Below are 20,744 nucleotides of genomic sequence, written 5' to 3'. Positions count from 1 at the left end.
AGAACCAGAAAGTTGCTTTTTCTAAAAATGAAAGCTCAGATTCTCGGGATGCTGCATTTTTGTGACCAGTTGCCAAAGTCTGAGACTCTTCTATACTTACAAGGAATTGTGGACTACAGAGAACCTGTTATAGTGAATACAAAATGAAAGAAGCCCTGATATTTTGGTGGGAGGGAGAGGTTGAGACCATAATTTTGTAATTTAAGACTGGAAGCTAATTTCAAAGAAACTCCTATTGTGCATCTTTATGAAGTGCTCAGTGTTCTAACAGTTCCCTACAACATTATTCATTTTGGAAATAAAGCTTGCTAGCCCCTTTCTTCAGAAAGTGTTCATTGTAAACCGAAAAACTGAATCTCAGTCTACACTAAATATAGAAGTAATGTTAAACTTTTAAGAAAATGTTATTATAATTCTACAACTTTTATTTATAGACTTATATTGCTGAAATATGGGACTAAAGGATGCAATTGAAATGTATATTTTGCTTTCCAAAGAAAAAAATTATGTATGCAACATATGCTTTGAATTAAGAAGTGAATGTTCCTTGTACTATGTTATTTGCTTTCATTTGCTGTTTAAGAAAAAATAAGGCAAGAATGATATGGAACATTTTAAGCAATTTACTCCACAATGTTTTTATGCCCAACTTTGTTATTAATATATTTCTGTAGTGGTTGTTCTAGATGGATTTATTAATGGAACAAGAACATTTGTGCTTGAACTAGAATCAGTGGATCCCTAGTCATGTTTATTTAACCTTAACTCTGTAGGTTTGTTTATACCGCTGGAACTTGAGTTCAGTTCACTTTAAATTTCTCAGACTTTCTTGTTTATAAAAGCTGAGCTCCTTGTGACCTCTCTATTCATGATGTTTCCTTTACCCCCCAGCCATGAGAAGAACAAAATGTTCAGTGTCCTATTTTTAAAAAAATAAAATCAGTTGCTTAGAAAGGTGGGTCCTTCAATTATAATTGAAAATAGCAACCAGACGTTTACAGAACACACTAGCATGTTTCCTCAGGGCATCTGGTACTTTTATTTCTGTTTGCTATTTATTTACTTATTTTTTACGAAAGTCCACATGTATGTATGTACAGCTTGAATTCTACAAGCATAGATTAGATTAGATACATACCTTGCTGCTACTGGAAGTTGAACTTATCCTCCATCACATGTAAATTTTACACATGCAAAAGATTACATACATACCTGGCAGCTACAAGAAAGTCAGCCTCTACTTTTTACATGTGCATAAGATTTCTGTGTGAACATCTTCAGCATGAAGTGGCACAATCCAAGGAAAGCTTTATCATTTGGTTTGGTTGACTGTGTAAACAGGCCCATGATGTGAATTTACTGCAGTCCGCAGCCTTTGCCAGCTTGGTGCCCTCCAGATGTTTTAGGTGACTGGGGCTGATGGGAGTTGTAGTCCAAAACATTTGGAGGGCACTAGATAGGCAAAGGTTCATTCAATGCATGAGTTGCATAAGGTAAAAATTGCACATGAATGCATCTTCACCATGGCAAGATTGGGTGTTTACTAATATCAAAGAGAGAAGCCCTTTGGAAAGTAGGGGTTGCTCTGTCAGAAAGTATAAACTTTTTCTGAGTAAGGGTACACTTATATTATCCATACAAAATTGATATGATAAATATCTTCTTGTAGTAATGTTACCATCTCAAAAAGTAACCTGGGAAACTGGGCTTTATAAGAACAGGAGATAGACAGGACAGTGCCAGTTTTCCTCCATTGTGACAGCATTCCCTCTAGATCAGTTTTACAGACTTTTTTCAGGTATCCTTCATAAAGAAGATCCAGCAATTCCACCAGAAAACTTGTTCTACAGCCCAACTTTTTGCATATTGAAAGCTGCCCTCTTAGTTCTTACAATTTGATTTCAGTGGTTTATATACATGCTTGGCAGTGGATTACTCTGTATTTTCCTCTCCTTAGTGGCCAAAGATCCATTGTGCGCATTGTTAACAAGTACATTTTCCAGGCTGACACCATCAGTGCTTTTAACATTTCCTAATATGTTCTGTATTTTATACCCTTCTGTCATCTGTGTTTATCTTCTCTGAATCTTCTGAAATCCATCTATGTCTTTCCTAAAATGTTTTTGGAAAACCAGACCACAGCAAGAGGTCCAATCCCCGCTAATTAAATTGGTGTAAAAATAATCAGATAGTAAGAAAAATTTCTTGGTAACTGTAACAAGTTTCTTGGTAACTGTAGCTCAGAATGTCAGCTGGATTGTTTTACAAAGCAATCACTTCACTGATGCATGTTTGGTTTGCATCCCATTATAATTTTGTGATCCCCCACCCCAGGCTAATCATGCATCATCCTCAGCAGCTGCATAGGACTGTTGTGCCAAAAGCTACATAGGAATTTATAGAAAGAAAGAAGAGGAAGACTATATTTGGATGACATATTCTCTTTACATAGGATTGTAATAAGAGCAATAAGATACAGAGATATGGTGTATGTTTACAAGCAAGAGCAGCACATGTATCAGTGGGTGTTCACCTGAAATTTGAGAATCTCATTTACTAACTGCCCAGTCCTATAGGATATGTAACACAATTGTAGCATTCTTCTAATACCAGTGTAACACCATCTTTTGTAATGTGCTGAGTGACACATCAATTGGTACACCCATTCCTATATGCTTATTTACCCTCAACACATTTTAAGGTGGTATTCAGTTGCTACTTTGGACTACTGTCTTTATACACAGGAGTTGCTTATTCACTTGCACACTTCAAAGCGTGTTCATGAATCATAACCTTCCCCAATCTCAAGAGCATGGAAATATAGTAAGTTGCTATATTACTTGTGTTACACTGCTTACAATGTAAGCCTTACATTCAGGGATTTCCAAGTTTTTTGGAGCCTGGGGACACATTTGGACAGTTAAGAAACAGTTGTGCATATGACAAAATACCATTTTCACAGATGAAAAACTGGTGATGCTCAAAAACATACATTTCCGCAAAAAACTGGCAAAACACCTACTCATACATGCGAAAACAAACAAAATAAAAGCAAAACAGGCAACCCCCCAAAATAATAAAATACATAAAAAACAAAAAGCAGGCAACCCCTTCCACAGACACACACACACAAATCTGAGAGAACCAAACAACAACAAACAAAATGTGTCTCAGAAAACAACCAATCAAAGAGCAGACAAAACATACTAAATAAAACCTCTGGGAAAACACCCCCCCAAAAGAGGCAAAATACCTGACTGCTCCCCCATCCACCAAGCAAACTATGCAGTGGCAGTGTCCCTTTCTGTTTTCTTCTTCCAAGAAGCTGCAAGAGAAAGCACTGGCCTCCAGCTGCCACACTTTCTTCATTTTCCTTTCCTATGAATAATGTGTCTGGGGAGGGGGCATGCAGAGCTGAGAGGCATGGTGAAGGGAGGAAGAGTCCTGGGTAGCTAAAGGTCTGCACTTCTTTTTCTAGCCAGACAAGCTCCATTCAAAGTAAAAAAAAAAAGTATATTTTTTTAAAAAAATGGGGGGGGGGAACCAGAGGGACCAGGGGCCTCAGTGGTCAGCAAGGGAGTGCCACTTTGGAGATTCTAGCCTTACATGAATATACTAGGAACATAGCAAGCTATTTTATCAAAGGTCAGATCACTTCCCTGTTTAGTCCATTACTGCACACTGACTAGCATTAGCAGCAATCCAAGATCTCAGGCATAGGTCTACTCTGCTACCTGGCCCTTTTAACAGGAGATGCTACAAACTGAGCTGGGATCCATCTGTGTGTAAAGCATAAGCTCTACTAGCAAACCATGGTCTCCAGACTACGCTCAGCCCCATGAGTGGTTCAAACAAAGAAGTGGACTTTAGGATTAAGACATGGACTGTTATACATGGACTTTACATATTAATATTACTTGTCTCAGAACTAATAAGAATTCAAGGAATAGAGGTAAAAGGAGAAAAGTTTCATGGTTTTTTTCTATACATGGTTTCAGCCTGGTCTATGGATTCACATCAGAGCCAGCTTTTCAAAAATTCTTAAAATATTCCTCAACTCTAGGAGAAACATGAATGAGACAGATTTTTGAAACCTGGAAGTAAGTAGAAAAAACACCAGATAAGGATTCTAAATTACATCAGACAAGGAGAAGTGATTCTTGTCTCCTTACCCTAGCGTTTTCAGTTCCTATGTTTCATTATATAATGCCACACTCTTTTAAATACTGCCTCCAAGGAGCACATTTTTATACATTAGAACAGTTCTGCTAGGAAAATAATATGACACAACTTGAAATATATGTTTTTAGAAACTAGTATGTCAAGTATTATGCTTGCAAAAACACACAGAAATGCTATTTCCTAGTAAGAAAAAAGATAATTTTCCATCTGCTTTAGAAAAGATCATCAGTTTGGTATGTAAGCAAGTTCTTAAATTTATTTGAAAAACTTATGCGTAATTCTGGAATCAGCAGTAGTAAAATAACAACAACAACAACAACAATAATAATTTGCATTAACATGTCATATGTTTGATGTTTTCCACATAATTTTCATATGTCATATGGAAAACATTGCAAGTATGGATGTTGAAAGAAAGCATTTAAATTCCTTTTTTGGGTGAGGAAAAATGTAAAAAATTACTATTGCTGATTTCAAAACATGAATAAACATCACCTGTACTGATGCACCACACAGTTCATCAGTGTAATAGGTTACAAACCTTTAAAGAAAAGAGCATTCTCTTCTTTGCAAGAATCGGCCATAGCTAAAAAGCAGACAGGTTGACACTGCTTCCAGTTGGAACATCATTCATACATTTATGTAATCCTGGGCATCCACTCAGATTAATGTGAATGTGTGTGCTGCTCCATGTCCCATCAGCATCAAGGTATGATTGGTGGGAATGCAGGGGAGGGCCTTCTCTATTGTGGTATCAAAGCTTTGAAACTTCCTGGCCCAGGAGATCAGATTGGCTGCTTCCATCATGGCCTCTAGATGCCAAATTAAAATATTTTTCTTTCATCTGGCATTTGGCTTGGTTGACTCTTGAATTCTAAATATTTCACTGCTGCTACTTGTTATGGTATATGCTATGCTTTTGTTTTAAATGTATTTTAATTAACTTCTTATTGTTGTTTGACTTCTGTAGTCTATGCCCTGGTAACCTCTAGGTGAGATTATTGCAATGCATTATGTGTGGGGCTGCCTTTGAAGACAGTTCAGAAACTGCAGCTGGTGCAGAATTCAGAAGCCAGATTGCTCACCAGGGTAAGATGGTCTGAGCATACAACACCAATTCTGGCACAACTGCACTGGCTACCAATTAGTTTCTGGGCTCAATTCAAAGCACTGGTTTTGACCTATAAAGCCTTATATAGCTCATGATCCCAATACATCAAGAAACACCTCTTTCCATATGAAGCAACCCTGACCCTGCATTCAGCATCTGAGGCTCTTCTTTGAGTGCCCCCTCTGAGGGAGGTCCAGAGGGTAGTGACACACGAATAGCCTTCTCAGTGGTGGCCCCCCATTTATGGAACCTCTCCCTAGTGAGGCACACCTGGCAGCATCATTATCTATCTTTAGGTGCCCGACAAAAACATTTCTCCCAGGTATTTGGCTTTTAATTTTGGTGGGTTTTTGGAGGGTTTGATGTTGTAGCCCCTTTTAGGGGGTGGGCTGCTCCACCACCTTTTATACTTATGTGTTTTTTACTTTTCATTATTTTAGTTTTTTATAGTGGTTTTAATCTTTTTATTGATTGTAAGTCACATTGGGTTCACTTCTGTGAAGAAAAGCAACTAATAATAATAATAATAATAATAATAATAATAATATGCCCCACATATGCTTTAGATCATTTTGAGAAAAACTGGGCACTGACTTCACTGTGCATTTGATCCAGTGGGGTATCAGAAGGGCTTAGTCACAACAAAAATGGCATGTTGCAGAATACACCTGCAAAACAAACAAACAAACAAAAACCGACCAGCCTGGAGAAGCACCCAGTCACTATGGTTTTAACAATCAGCTTTCAATTTTAAACTAGACATAATTTCCTATGATGTCCTATTGTGGAGAACTGTAGTTTGCTTAAACTATGGAGAATAAACCAGGATCTGAAACCATGATTTCTCAAATTCGGATGTCACAGGAAAGTGTAGTTTGTTGAAGACTGGAAGTAAAAGCTTGCAATCTCTTCCTCCCAGGCACAAAAGGGGAAGAGGGGGGAATAGGAGCACACAAGCCCAAGGCTCACCACATCTTGTTCACACAGTCAGGAACCATGGTTTCTTGTTTCATCTGTACTGTGTCACAGAGTCACAGGGGGCAAAATGACCAGGCATTGTTAATTTGAAATGTAAATATTTTAGTATGTATGCAAATTTTAAACTGCTTTTTGCCCTGCTCTGTGGCTGAGAGATGAAGAAAAATGGCTAGATTACAAATAAAATAACAATTATATTTTAATAAACCGAGGCCACAATCTGTTTCAATTGCGAAACCAACTGAATTATAAATACTGGAATGTGTGGTCATTATATAAAACCCCAACCCAGTGATCCGATCATGTTACAATTGGAAAAATATTACTCTTATGCCGAGTCTTCTCACCTGGATTGGGGATCTCATATCCGCTCAGTTTCCTGTCTTCAAGGACTGTAACTGTATAACTGTGTTGTGTAAGGATGTGCTGATATAACTGAAGGTCTTGTTTACTGCCAGAAGAGGGGACGTACAGTATTACTACTCTTGCCTGGCTTCTAAAGAATTTTAAAATGGAGTCCTCAGTCTAAAACAAGAAACAAGAAGAAAGGTATCCATGAGTTTTATAAGGCAATGCAAAGGACCATAAGATGCTATTACATAGAAAATAGTATCCATAGAGCGGTTTCAGAATACCATATTCATGCAAGAATCACAACAATCACATAGTAATTTCTCCTATTGGAAGAAAGGGCAGGATATAAATTTAATAAATAATAATAATAGTAATAATATGGCATTTGATTACTTGATTACATGCTGACACACTATGAGACAGTCTTTTTACTTCCTAGGAGTGTAGCAGCCATTAATGGAAAGAAATCTTCCACATAATAAGATAATTGCCACATGAATTGTTAGCTGGTTGTCTGAATCAACCTCAACTTAATAGTTTCAGAACTGCATTTACCCCAGAAGTACTACAAGGAACATGGAGTATAAGTGTTCCAGATAGTTCTCAGGGCAAACTCACATTTAGGGGATGGTGCATATAGGTTTTGTTTGTTTAAAATACATGATTAGAATAGGTCTCTTCAAACAGGATCTGGGATTCTTCACACTGTTCAATCCACAGTAATGAAGTTTGTAGTGACACATAAAATTCCATGTTCATTTTGTGATATAACAAATGTCAAGCAAACCATGTGTAATGAGCAACCAACCAACCAAACAGCCAATCTGGGACTTGCAAAGATAGAAATGAACAATGTAGTTCTCATGGGCGGGGTTGGTGGATGTATTGGCCTTAAGCAGGTGTTTGAATGAACACTGCTTTAGAGCCACACCACATATGACATTTAATACATATTTATTTGCATTCAATATGCAGTTTTTACAAACGAAAACTGCATTAGCGGTGAGTGGGCCAATGATGGAATCAGAGCAGGTGTGAAGAGGGAATTTAATCCTTTCCTCCTCAACTGGAATCCTAACACACACAAACTCTTCTGAAGCTACTATTTGCATTGGGAGGAAATCTATTGGTGCCCAAAAGACAAGTAAAATAGGTGTCATACAAGTATATATGGAGATAATATTTCATAACTGGGGTGTCACCACAGAAAAGGTCCTAACTTTGGTTGGACCAAAGGGGTGCAGAAAGATCAGAGTGCACATGAGACCAGGCAATCCTTTATATACACTGGTCCCAGTCTATATAGAACTTTTTTTTTTTTTTACAATAATTTTTATTCAAATTTTCATAAAACATAGAAAACAAAATCATAAAACATTCAAAGACAAAAAACAAAACAAAACAAAAATGATTAAACAAAAAAATAAAATAAAATAAAATGTTGACTTCCCATTTGTCACATATCAAATCAGTTATAGGTCTACAATATATAACAATCCTGTCTCTTAAATCATATTATAAAATCACTTTCCTCCAGTAGTTATCTTAATTAATCATCAAATCTCATAAACATTACTTTATTCTTTCCACAAAAAGTCAAAGAGAGGTTTCAATTCTTTAAGAAATATATCTATCAATTTTTCTCCAAATAAACATGTCAATTAATCCATCTCGTTAATAATAATAATAATCTTATTGTCATAACCATAGTCCAAATAAACATTTCGATTAATCCATCTCATCAGAATCTGTTAGGTCCAATAATTTCAATAGCCATTATTCCATTATCCCTATTAGTTCCATCTTCCATCTTCAATAGTCCTGTTAAATCCAGTAATTTCAGTGTCCAATCTTCCATTATCAGTATTCCATAATAATCTTGCTGTTGTAGCCATAGTCATATAATAAGAGTCTGATGGGAATTTCCTCTATCCCAAATATTTTCTTGCCATCCATTCTGAATAAGTTGCTGAAATACTGTTGTAAAGTCATATCTGTGTTCTTCTTTTTTACAAAATGCACTGGCTCATCTCTTAAGAGTTTTTCCATTGTCACATGGCTGCAGTTAATTCCATAGATTTTCTCTATATCAAGCTCCATCACATCATTCCAGTCCAGAAGATTATCCAAGCCATTGATAACTTTATCTCTAATATCTTCATTAATTTCTTCAGAGATAACGTTAAATTCCAAACAGTAGATTTTATTTCTAAAATCCATAAACTCCAGATCTTTTTCCAATTCCACATTTGTTCCAATCTCCAGGGCTTGTATCTTCCCTTTATTTTTTCTTTTCTCATCTCTGATCTCATTCTCCTCTCTCACAGGGTCCCCTATTTCTTTAAACTCCTGTGTCATTTTGCTCAGTTCAATTTTCAGCTCCTTACTACCCTGTCGCAGGGTTTGTTTCGTTATCTCAATCTCATCCATTATTTTCTGAAACATAATTACTTCCAGATTCTCAGCCACTTTCTTGATTGCCATTTTTAAAACCACGAAAACAAAGCAAAACAAAAATAAAGAAGAACCACTTCTTATTTCAGCAAAATTGGGTTAATATTCCAGGCTTGATGACATCACAGTATAAACAGAGCAACCTGCCTTATCTCTCTTGTGCAAGAATGCAAAACAAATTTAGTTCCCAGCATCAAAACAGTTAGTGGCGTCGTGAAGAAGCAGATTCGTCAAAATAAAATAGACCAAAAAAAGAATAGTCCCAGACAATATAATATTCCTCGGAATAGAAATCAGGAATAGAAATCCCTCTTCTGTTTATTATCTTTAGAATGCACTTCCAGGACAGCTTTTTGCGACAGAAACAGAGATAAGCTGTTAATTTCATGAATAACAGAGAAGAGCTATATCTCACCCAGAAGTTGTCCAAAGCCGATCAATCTGACAAATCTCCTTTTGCTGCAACAATTTAAACCAAGTAAAAAAAATAATAGAAAGAAGGGTGCTTGCCTGTTAGTCCGTTCTCTCTTTGAAGAAAAGATAAACGTATCGCTTAAGCAGATAGACTTGTTAGAAAGTCCGTCCGGCATTGTTGGCTGGACCTTATCTCATAAATTAATGAAATCCAGTCCTCCCAACAAAAACAGGCTTTGAGGTTGATCTCTACGTTTCTCCCTGCCCGGGAGAAATTTCATCAGTCAAAAAAAAAAATGTTCTGACTGATTTATATCTGAATAAGCTTCTTTTGAGGCGGGAGCCCGTCCCAAAAGCAGGCACAAGCGAAGTCACCCTTCCCGGAAGTCCTCCCAGTCTATATAGAACTTTATAGGTCAAAGCCAGCACTTTCAATGGTGTCCAGAAAGAACTTGGGAAGTTTTAACACCGGTGAAATATATTTCAAATAGCAATGATCTGACTGCTATATTCTGAAATTTCTGAGTAGTCTTTAAAGGCAGCCCCCGGTTCATAATATTATAACCTCCTTTATCTATATATTACTAGTACATGCATAAAGACAATGGCAAGACTATCTGGTAACCTCTTGATGAATCTCATAATGAAATATGTTGAAAGTTCCCACTTGGGCAGAAATGTTACAGTTCAGAAGCTTTTATTTGGAATTTTGCTCATGTATACAAATCATTTGGACAGCCACCATAAAAATCTAGAAAGTTAAAAGGTGGCTAGACAAGTGTCATATTGGCTAAACTGGTGTGTTCAAGTGTTTACAGGAGGCATGATGCAAACAAGTAATTATGGGTCTTTGGGTGTTGGCTAAAAGGAGGAAAGGCAGATGTTTCACTGTAAACAAGTGTCATTCAAAATTCTTCCAGTTGTTCACAGGCCTGGTAGCCATCTATAAAATGATGGTTACGATAACCTTTTCCCCAGTCACAGGAAGTAGTTTTATGTTACCCTTGGCTCAAGTATAAGATTGTTTGCTGGGGGGGGGGGGAAGACACATAACTGTGTTAGGATCTTTGATGAATGACTAGCTCTTCTCTGTTTTTAATATAGAACATCATCTTTCCCTGGCTGCAATCAGTACAGTTGATACCTGTTAAAATACTCTGTTCACATTTTATGAAATATGTTGAACAACTTTGTAAAGTAAGAAGATTTGAAATATTCCAGTCACCAACTGTGCTGTGTTCATAAGCAAAAGTACCAGGAATAAGTAGGAAATGATCAGTTCACAGGTGTTATGTTACACAATCTTGTAATTCATCCTCTGCCTACACAGGTCATATTATACAGCAACGAGAGTGGCTGTATACCATAGCCAGCATGAATTTTTCACATTCTGCAATGTTAAATTGAAAATAACCCCATGCCAGTTCTGATGCGTCCCATAAGCTCATTTCAAAACAAAACCTATAGTTGAACTCAGAAACACTTGCTTAACAACCCTCTAAATTTTCATGGCGATACACAAAACAGTCAGAGAGAATAGAGAGTTAAAAGTCTAAAAAGAGAGAAAAAAACTCCAGAGCCCTTTGGACTTTTTTCTGTTAGAGTTCTCATAATCTGTTGAAATTCATTAAAAAATCAGTCATGTTCACAGAGTACCTGGAATCCTATTACTGACCTTGCCCCATACTCTGACCTTCATCTTCTGCTGTTTAAAAGTTTAAAAACGCCTGCCTGATTTTTAATTCATTTAAGAAATTTTGCATTGAACCTGAATGATAGTGTCATACATGCTCAGTAAGAACCAACTGTCAGTATTCTAAACGCCAGACTCACAGCTGCTTCACTTGGCTAATCAGGGGGCCACACCAACACAGACTTTGATTTCATGTGAGACAGTCATGGCTTCTCTGAAAGAATCCTGGGAAGTGTAGTTTGTGAAGGGTGCTGAGAGGAGACTCCTGTTCCACTGACAGAGCTCCAGTGGCCAGAGTGGTTTAACAGTCAGCCACTCTGATTGAAGGTCTGTGAGGGAAACAGGGCGTCTCCTCAGCACCCTTCACTAACTACACTTCCCAGGATTCTTTCAGAGAAGCCATGGCTGTCCAAAGTGAAATAAAGACCTGGTGTGGATGTGGCCAGGGACAGCTTTGGTTTAAATTTGGGTGGGAGGCTACATGTGTCTGCTGTAGAATAAAAAGATGGGGGAAACCCTGAAAAGCAATGATACTGTTCACAGTGTTTTCCTTTTGGAAAGGAAAGGGGCTTCCCCTCTTCCCAGTGCCCACCCACCCCTCTCCTCCCCCTCCTCCTATCCTACCTGCCCCTCCTCCAGGTCAGTGTTGGATTATGACCTGGGAGACCAGGGTTCGAATCCCCACACAGCCATGAAGCTCACTGAGTGAATTTAGTGAATTTATAACCTGTTTGTCCAATATTGAGAGATTAAGGCTATGTACACATGTACCCTTTGAAACACACAGGCAGTGGAGGCTGGGTCATTGGGGCTAGTGGGGCACTGCCTCATCCACTTCAGTCTGCTCTCATCTGCCAGCCTTCTTACTTATAACCAGTTGGAGGGGAGGGCACGGTGGTCAGCTTCCTCCTCCCACAGTTAGCGTTACCCTTGTAGAATTCAGCAGTAGGCAGGATGGAAACAAAACTATAATGAGTTGGCGCTGCCTGTCATTGGCTCTGGCTCCACCTACTATTTGGGATCCCTGCCTTCTGCCCCACCAGTCCCAATGGGCACCAGCCACCACTGCACACAGGGGGCGGTTTTGTCACAGTGTGCTTTTGTACATGGTGATATACAATTGTACACACCTTTGCAAGATAATGTCATCTAAAGCGGGAGCTACTATCCATGTTGTCTGTACACATAGCAGGATGTGTTTTCAAACTCCCCTTCCTTTATTTAGTATTTCCACAGACCTGTTAAAAAAATTATTTTTCACAGTCTTTCGAAAGAGAGAGGCTGGAAACTGGCATGTTGATATACTGATATACAGGAATATATTGTTGCACACCACCCCAATTTCCAAGTGGTGAGATTTCTAGGGGTCCCTGCGCTCATCCTGGGTTTGGTTTCCTTGGGAAGAAGGTCAGCGGAGACTGTGGTGTCTTTATGAAATATGGTTTATTTATTTACACACATTCCAACCTGAGCTTAGGATGGAGGGGTTCAAGGCATCAGCAGTCCAATATCCAGCTTTTCCATCAGGGTTACAGGAGGCATCCTAAAGCTATGGTGCAGAGAGCCAGTCTCCCTGCCTGCCTCCAGTTCCAGCCTTTCTCTGACACACTGAAAACACAAGCCTCTCCTTGACCCCAGAAGGAGGGGGAAGGCTCTCCTGAAGAGTTTCAATGATGAAAGGAACTCCCTGGCCCATTCACCAGTTGATGGGCACCTGATAGACCCATTAACCCACCTGGCCACTCTATTAGCTTAACAAAGAAACTCATCTGACCAGCAGAGCAGGTTTCTCACCCCAGGCACAGGATTCCAAATCAGATGCTGGAAGGGGACTCATAGGAATTATCCATCTCAGCCCCCCAAACGCACAATAATATATAAATATTCAGAGATGGCTAAGTTACTATACTGCTTCCTATTTTGCCTATTTCATTCATAGGCAAATTAAACATGATGAGGGGGAGTGACACAGCCCTGCAATGTCAGCAGATATGCCCCAGTAGGAGGTGACCACAGAAAGCACTCTCTCTGCACACATGTATGCAGCAAGTGCTTGAGAAGTGCATTCTCGGCACAAAATGGATTATAACTGTTCCAGCAGAATGTACTTTCAATTGACAAACAGCGTGGGAGAGGGACAACATGGGGATGATGCTGTGTGTACAGCACCGCGAAAAAAGGTGCTTGCATCAAACACTGAATAAAAATTACCACACAGTGTGTACATGCTCTAAGTGCTATTTTACCTCCAAACACCCCTTCTTCTAGATCACCCTTTTAAGCCTTTCTGCTTATATCTTCCTGTATTTCCTTACCCTTATTCCTGGCTCATCTTTAAGGGCTATTAAATCCTCCTATTGCTTTCTGTCTGGCTCCGTATTTTGTTCTGAATATAATCGAAGGAGCAGATTTTTATTGGGCTTGTGCAAAAATGCACTGGAGAAAATCTATTTTAAGTAAGGGAAGGGAAGAAGAAATGAGGATTTGTTTGCAAACGGTGAATTTCCATGGAAAATCCAGCATTTAATTGGAATTCATCCCAAAGCCCTAGACATTTAGGCTGATGTATATTTCACACAATTACACTGCATCTTGGGTTTTGCAACCTTTACACTGTATACGGTTACTCCATTGTTGTTTTAACAAAAAGAGTAGACTTGAAGGCGGTAGCTGACAGCCAAACTAGATGTGGCAAAGGATACAACTGAATGCATCACCAGTCTCTTTAAGCTTTTGCAAGAGGCCCCAATTTATATCAGGCAGAGCTGACATGTTTTTCTTAAAAGAGCAAATGCCAGCTTGGAGGGTTTCATTGGAAGGAACAGTGCAAGGGGACAGGTCCCCATTCCTTGTACCAAGGTCCTGACCAGATTACACCCCTTCCCCTGCTAGTTGCAAAAGTTTAAAAAGAGTAAAGATGCATTCTCACATATCTTTTGTGTCACACAGATTAACCCTGAGATCTCAAGGGACACATGTGTATAATCATTTGTTCACAAAAGGTACCCTTGCAAAGTTGTATTAGAGAATGTATGTACATTGGAGAATACCATATTTGTCTTGGCAGAAATGCTATAATGGGCTTCAATGACATTATGGATGGTGGTTTGGCTCAGAAGGATTGAAATATTGTGAGGATAAAGATATTGTAAGAATACAGAATACCCATTATTATAATGTGCAAAGCAGTAAATCATTTCCTTGATAAATAGAAATGAATGTGCAATGGATTTTATGAAAAACTGCAGATTTTTGTTAATCGGGTGTTTTACAATGCTATTTCACTTTAACTGAAAGTAAATTTTAAGCCATATCCCACTTTTAGCAGAATCTGGCAGCAAACCATGTTTTTTATATATTAAGCTCTATGCCACTAGAGCCTAACATACCTATGAGTCATGTTCTATGCTATGTCCCAAAGGAATCTGGACGTTCACGGAAGCATGCCTGCCTGAGTTTACCATCTGTGTGCCAGGTAAGGACATTCAGCAAAGGAACACAGTGAAATAATTTTAATGACTGGCCCACATCTGTGGAATTCCTTTTCCCTGGAAACTTCTAAGCTGAGCTGACTATTGCTAAACCTTTTGATCTGGACTGGCTTTTGAGCTGTAGAAAATAAAAAGTAAGCCCAGAGACCCAATGTCACTCCTACACTGAGCCATGGCTCTTTGGCTTGAGGACACTCAACTTTCAAAACTTTTAACTGTTCAGCATCCACCGTGCTTGGAGCTCTTCAGAATCTGCCATGTGTTGTCTCTGTTTCTTCAGGCCTTCCAGTGGAAACAGCTTCACAGAAACACAATTCTGTCAGTTTTACTTCCCCAATTATGTGATTGGGAACACTTTAAACTCCTGCCCACAGACAGGACTAATCAAGAAGTTAAATCAGGAATGTTGAAACTGTGGCCTTCTAGATGTTGCCGGACTATTATAATTACTATTAGTCCTTTTTTGTTTGTTAAAAATGAGGTGCTGGAATGGTACTCATACCTTGATTAAAGTGTCATGGGTGCCAGCACAAAATGGTTGCCACAGGCAGCAAAAAAAGAGGAGCCGGTACTCAGTACCTGTGAGTACTGTTACTGTTACAGCCCTGATTATTATTGTTACATTTATTACACACCCTTCACCAAAAGGTCCCAGGGTGGGTCACACAATATAAAATACAATATTTAAAACACTTTGAAACAAACATCATTCACAGCTAGAGAAGGTCCTGTGTGTGTATGTGCATGTGCGTGTGCTAAAGGCCAGGGTTCAGCATACAATAAAAGCTGTATAAGGAAGGTTCAAGACACACGTCTGTGGGGAGCAAATTCCACAACTTAGGGGCTGCTCACAAACAATGCCCTCTCCCGGGCCGCCACCCCCAACATAAACTTCCGGGGGTAGTACAACTACCAAGACAACTACATCTCCCATCAGCCCTGACTATTGGCCATGCTGGCTGAGGCTGATGGGAGTTATGAATTCAACAACATCTGGTGGGTCAAAGATTCATCCTCCCTGGGTTAAATGGACATGTTTGTAATGGAAACGTCCTTCCATGAGGATGACATAAATGTTTTCTCTGAAGGAGAACAAAATTACTAGCATATAAATACATCATTAACAAACAAGCAAACACCATTTGCCTCAGGAAGAACTCTAGGATCATAGACGTCGTAGTCAGGCCTATCACCATTAAAGACCCAGTAGAATTGATGGCCTTTTCATATTTTTGCTTTTAATTAGCCAATAACATTTTGACAATATATACTTAGAAATAAAATGAGATTACTGGAATATAGCCAATCTAAGCAGTTATTTTCCTTCACAGGCACTGATAATGGTTAAAAATAGTTTCAGGGGAAAAAAAACATTGCACAAGTCAGTTTTGGGAAACAGCTCAATAGATCATCCAGCCCTTCATTTCCAAAGTGTCTAGACAGAAAGCTTTTGTACTGAATTCTTTGACCCAAACATTTTCTTCATAAACACTTGATTTAAATGCAGGTGTTTTGAAATCTTTCCTCAGTTACAGAAACAAAATATAAAACGAGGTCCATTTAACTTTTAGCCATTAATATTTCCTATCATCAAAACACACATGTAGCAGTAATAGAATAAATATGTTCTTACTGGACAATGAAGAAGTTGGCTTCTTTAGTGGAAACTTACCTTTCCCTTTGAAATTCAGGATCCTTGGTTTTTCGAAATGATCCCAAATACCAATGAGATGTCTAGCACACAGAACTAGACTAAACATATTGCTAAGTATTCAGTTTAGCCGGAATGTCTACTAGATAAAAACTCAAGGTTCAGTCTGGGAGACCCAAGTTCAAATTCCAGCAATTGTTTCAAGATTGTGTTCTGTATAGAATCCGGGGCTTTTTTGGTGACAATACTCACCAGTATGGACTACTGGTGACTCTCTTTTTTTGCTGCTCATGCCAGCCATTTTGTGCTGGCACCCATGGTACTTTTATCAAGACATGAGTATCGGCACCTCATTTTTTACCAAAAAAAAATGGATAAGGTCTGTGGTGTAGGCAGTGAATTCATGTTAAAATATTAGCAGCATTTGTATCTTTGTCATACTGAGATAGAAGCATAGGAAGCTGCTTATACCAAGTCAGACCATTGGTCCATCTCAGTATTGTTGCACTGACTATCAGCAGCTCTCCTGAGTCCCATTCAGGAATTTCCCAGCCCTACTTGGATATGCTGGAGAATGAACCTGGGACCTTCTACATGCAAACCAGATGGTCTACCACTGAGCAACAGCCCTGATCTGGTGGCCATCAACATCTAATGTTCCTTTCACCTTCTTTTGGGTCATGTTTTATAAAGTGTGTTTTGATTAAGAATCAGTGGACCTAAGTTAGTCATGTCCATCCATTTCTATGGGTCCCCTCTGACTAACCTTGGATGGAACCCAGTGTTCTAATTTATACAAAGGTTTGCCGATCTTGCTTTTCTCAACCCCCTTTGTCCTAGTCATAAAAACAAGCATCTGGCTGAGTCTTGACAAGAAAAGATTCAGTATCAACAGATGAAATGAGCCTCTTCAAATAATTCATGCTTTTTCTACTCCTCTACCTAGTGTGGGAGGACGGTTTTATTTTTCCAAAAGCAGAAACATTTGCCACACTCAAGAACAGTTTTCAAACAGATAAGTGTATGTGATATTCTAATGGAATATATTTATCTGGTTATAAATATCAAGCAAATGAATGGGCAGATTACTTACACATGCAGAGTTATGGAATTTAGTAATGACAAAACAGCAGCTTACACACATGTGCATATATGAACAAGTAAAATAGCTGCAGTAGTTATCTCTGACACAAAATGTCTGCTTAAATAGAAGAGACGCCCAGCAACCATAAGGTTTCGGGCCTGACTTTGGAAGATTCTGTGGAAAGCGGGAAAGATGCTCACATGAGATCTTGTGAGGGAAGATTGGTTTGTGGCAACAAAAGCTCCAAGGGTGCCCAAAGTAGTGCTGGTAGAGGCATCATGGCAATGTCGCTAGATTATCAATTTAGAATTCTCATACCAGCACCTCAAAATTCTCAAGTTTTGAGATTTTGTATTGGAGAGGTGGGGAAAAGAAAAATTGTAGCCTTGCCCTGCTCCTCACCTGGTTCTCTTTCTCTCAGAGTATTACCACAGGAGAAGCTATGTTGTAGTCACCCCATGCATATCAGTTGTCCCTCACGAAAGTTAAATGCAGCTCCGTTTCCCCAACAGCAGTGCAAGAGGGAAGCCGCTCAGAATTTACCAACACAAACTGAAAGAGAATGAAGCCCTCTCTCCCCAAATCTGCTGCTCTTGCTATATATAGATACCATTACTGCAGCACTACAGGGAAATAATCAGACACCAGTTGGAACAACAGTTCACTAGAGAAGAAAAATCCCACCCCTTGCCCAGCTTTCTAGAACACCCTCCCACTTATTCTTTCGCTTGAGAGTCTTCTAGCCATTATGAGAACTACCACCATGTTGCTCTCTAAAACCTAGTTTTGGCAGCACAAGAGCTAAGGATCTTCACAAGGCTGGTTAGGTCAAGAGATGCCAGCTAACCCAGGCTATGTACACACCATACATTTAAAGCATATTCCATGCCCCCCCGGATCCTGGGAACTGTAGTTTACCCCCTCACAGAGCTACAATTACCAGCACCCTTAACAAACTACAGCTCCCAGGATTCTTGGGTGGATGCTTTAAATGTATGATGTGTACACAGCTCCAGTTTGTAGGCAGAGATGAGAAGCAACAGGCCTGTTATCCAGAAGAGGACTTCTTACCTCCTATTATTAAAATAGGTGGTTTAAATGGAACGCTTGATATGGCTTACAAAGGCACTTTGGCTGGTCTCTCTGCCAAGCCTCTTCTGGATAGGCCACATTCAAAAATAGCTTAGGGACAGTTCTCCACTCTGGTCTCAGACAGTTGAAATTGACATGCCATGTTCCTCAGTAATGTTCTGGGACTTTAAATCCTAGATGTGGCCTCTGCCTCTTTCTTTAGCTTATAGATCAGCAAATTGCTTCTGGGAGATGTCCAAGTACAGACGTCTTGGGCATAGCTCCCATTGTCTAGAAGCTACCAAGACTGACTCTGCATGCATCTGTGTTGTTTGCATTTGCCAAATGAAGAGCATTATCAAGTAAGTACATTTAGATAACTACAGGGATCCTAACAGAGCATAATGTGCTTCATCCTCTGTTGGATCTGACCCACTGCAGCTTTCACGTTAATAAACAGCTTTGCCATAATAAATGCAGTAAGTAACATTTTCCTTGGCAAATGGTTTGATAGATGGTTTAGGGTGGATCTCCACCTGACTTTGGGTGACTCCCCTCTTCCCCAGCAGCTCCCCTAACCCTACTCTACAGTGTTCAAGAGGGCCACATCATCCAGAGAAGCTTTGCCAGTGGGAGGGGAGCAGGTATCTGATAAAGAAAACCTTCCTTCTGTGAACTTTCTTAAGTTAACATCTTAGGATCCAAGTCAATGATTCTAACTGAAATAATTGACTCAAAAGCAAGAAAAGAAATGGGTGCATTCTCATGCCAAATTAACATTCCCAGATTTTGATGGGTCAGAGTAGCCTTCCCCAACCTGGTGCCCAGGGCTGACGGCTGGACCAAACATTTTGGAGGCTGAGGCAAAGGACAAGATGGTGCCTCCCCTCATCCCATGAACAAAAGCTGAGCAAACAGGCAATTGAACTTTGACAGTGACAATGGGACTGTGTCCTCTACTGTATTTGAGGGGCAACAGGCTAGCTTACGGGTCACAAGACAAACCATGTGGCACATACACCTCTGTCTGCTCCCTGACCCCAGCAATTGCAGCCTAAGGTGGATGACTAACTCTGTCTCATGATGGGGCAGGCCCTGCTGGTGCCCTCCAGATGGTTGTGCTACCTGGAGCAGATGGGAGATATTGTTCAAACCATTTGGAGGGCACCAGGTTGGGGCAGCCTGGGTCAGAACAACGAATCCTCTTCACATTTCTGATATTTTCAATCCCGAAACTATTAGATTTACATAAAACTAGAGTTCTAAATCAACTAAACGTCATTGTTATGGCCAAACAAATAGCACTTTTATCAATTTTTTTAAACTCCAGGGAGAAAAAGCACTTTGTCTTTTCATTTTATTTTTTAAAGCAAGGCATTGTGCTGACCTGTGGTGCTCTCTTTAACTTACATCACATCAAAGCAGTTTCTGTTTAAAAATGAAATTGCCTAAGAAACTTGTTCATAGGACACATAATTGCTGTTCTATTGGCCAAAAAAAGAAGTAGTTTTTTAAAAATAAATATGGCTGAAGTTCTCAAAGCTAGAGGGGACGAGCAGAGCTAACTCTCTTGGCAGGCATAAAATGTAATTTCAGTAATCCTGCCTCATCTGTGTTTGACTTTGATTAGAAACACAATCCACAAAGAAACCCACACTGGAGGAGGACACCCTGATGCTGGCCTAGTCTGCCTGGATTCACTCAACCCACCCACATTCTAAATACAGCCTGGTGGTTACGTAAATTGGCAGCCAGGAATGACCATATATTTAACTGTACATCCCATTTATCATAGGGTAGGTTTGCATCACACTTACCATAAAATCAACAGAGGTAGCTTACCATGTGTTTCCACCACGGATTATACAAAGCAGTGTGTACACAAAGCAGCATTCATCCACATTTTGGATTAACAAAAAGAAAGCATGCTAAGCAATCACACTGGAGCATTTCTTGTGAGCTAATTCATTGCCGGAGCCAGCTGTGTACAACCCAGGCATTCTGTGAACAGCTAGGAAATTTCTGGCTAGCAAGTTAAATTGTTTGGGATCACCAGGAATATCAAGGAGCTATAGTAGATGCTTGCTGCCTTGTTTCCAGGGGTGTCCAGAGACAGTTGGAAGCTGGCTAAAAGCCACTGAGCCCAATGGAAAGAGATCCATTTCAGTAAAAGCCAGGTCAGCTTCATTATTTAGAATGCTATAAACAGCTGCTAACTTCTCCAGGATACATTTCTAAAACATGCTTCTTTGGATTATCGT

General features: G+C 39.4%; 1 protein-coding gene across 7 annotated transcripts in view; it reads right to left on the bottom strand.

Annotated features, from left to right (window-relative positions):
- Positions 1-20,744, bottom strand: part of CPED1 (cadherin like and PC-esterase domain containing 1) — a 160,549-nt gene that overhangs the window by 131,590 nt on the left and 8,215 nt on the right. For all 7 annotated transcript variants that reach the window (XM_061640093.1, XM_061640095.1, XM_061640096.1 and 4 more), the window contains one exon: positions 6,619-6,796. In XM_061640093.1, coding sequence (XP_061496077.1) covers positions 6,619-6,796 — 178 coding nt within the window. The remainder of the gene's footprint in view (positions 1-6,618; positions 6,797-20,744) is intronic.

This window comes from Rhineura floridana, chromosome 8, assembly GCF_030035675.1.
Source record: "Rhineura floridana isolate rRhiFlo1 chromosome 8, rRhiFlo1.hap2, whole genome shotgun sequence".
Taxonomy (NCBI): Eukaryota; Metazoa; Chordata; class Lepidosauria; order Squamata; family Rhineuridae; genus Rhineura; species Rhineura floridana.
Note: the sequence above shows the minus strand (reverse complement) of the source record. Positions and strands in the feature narration are given on the sequence as shown.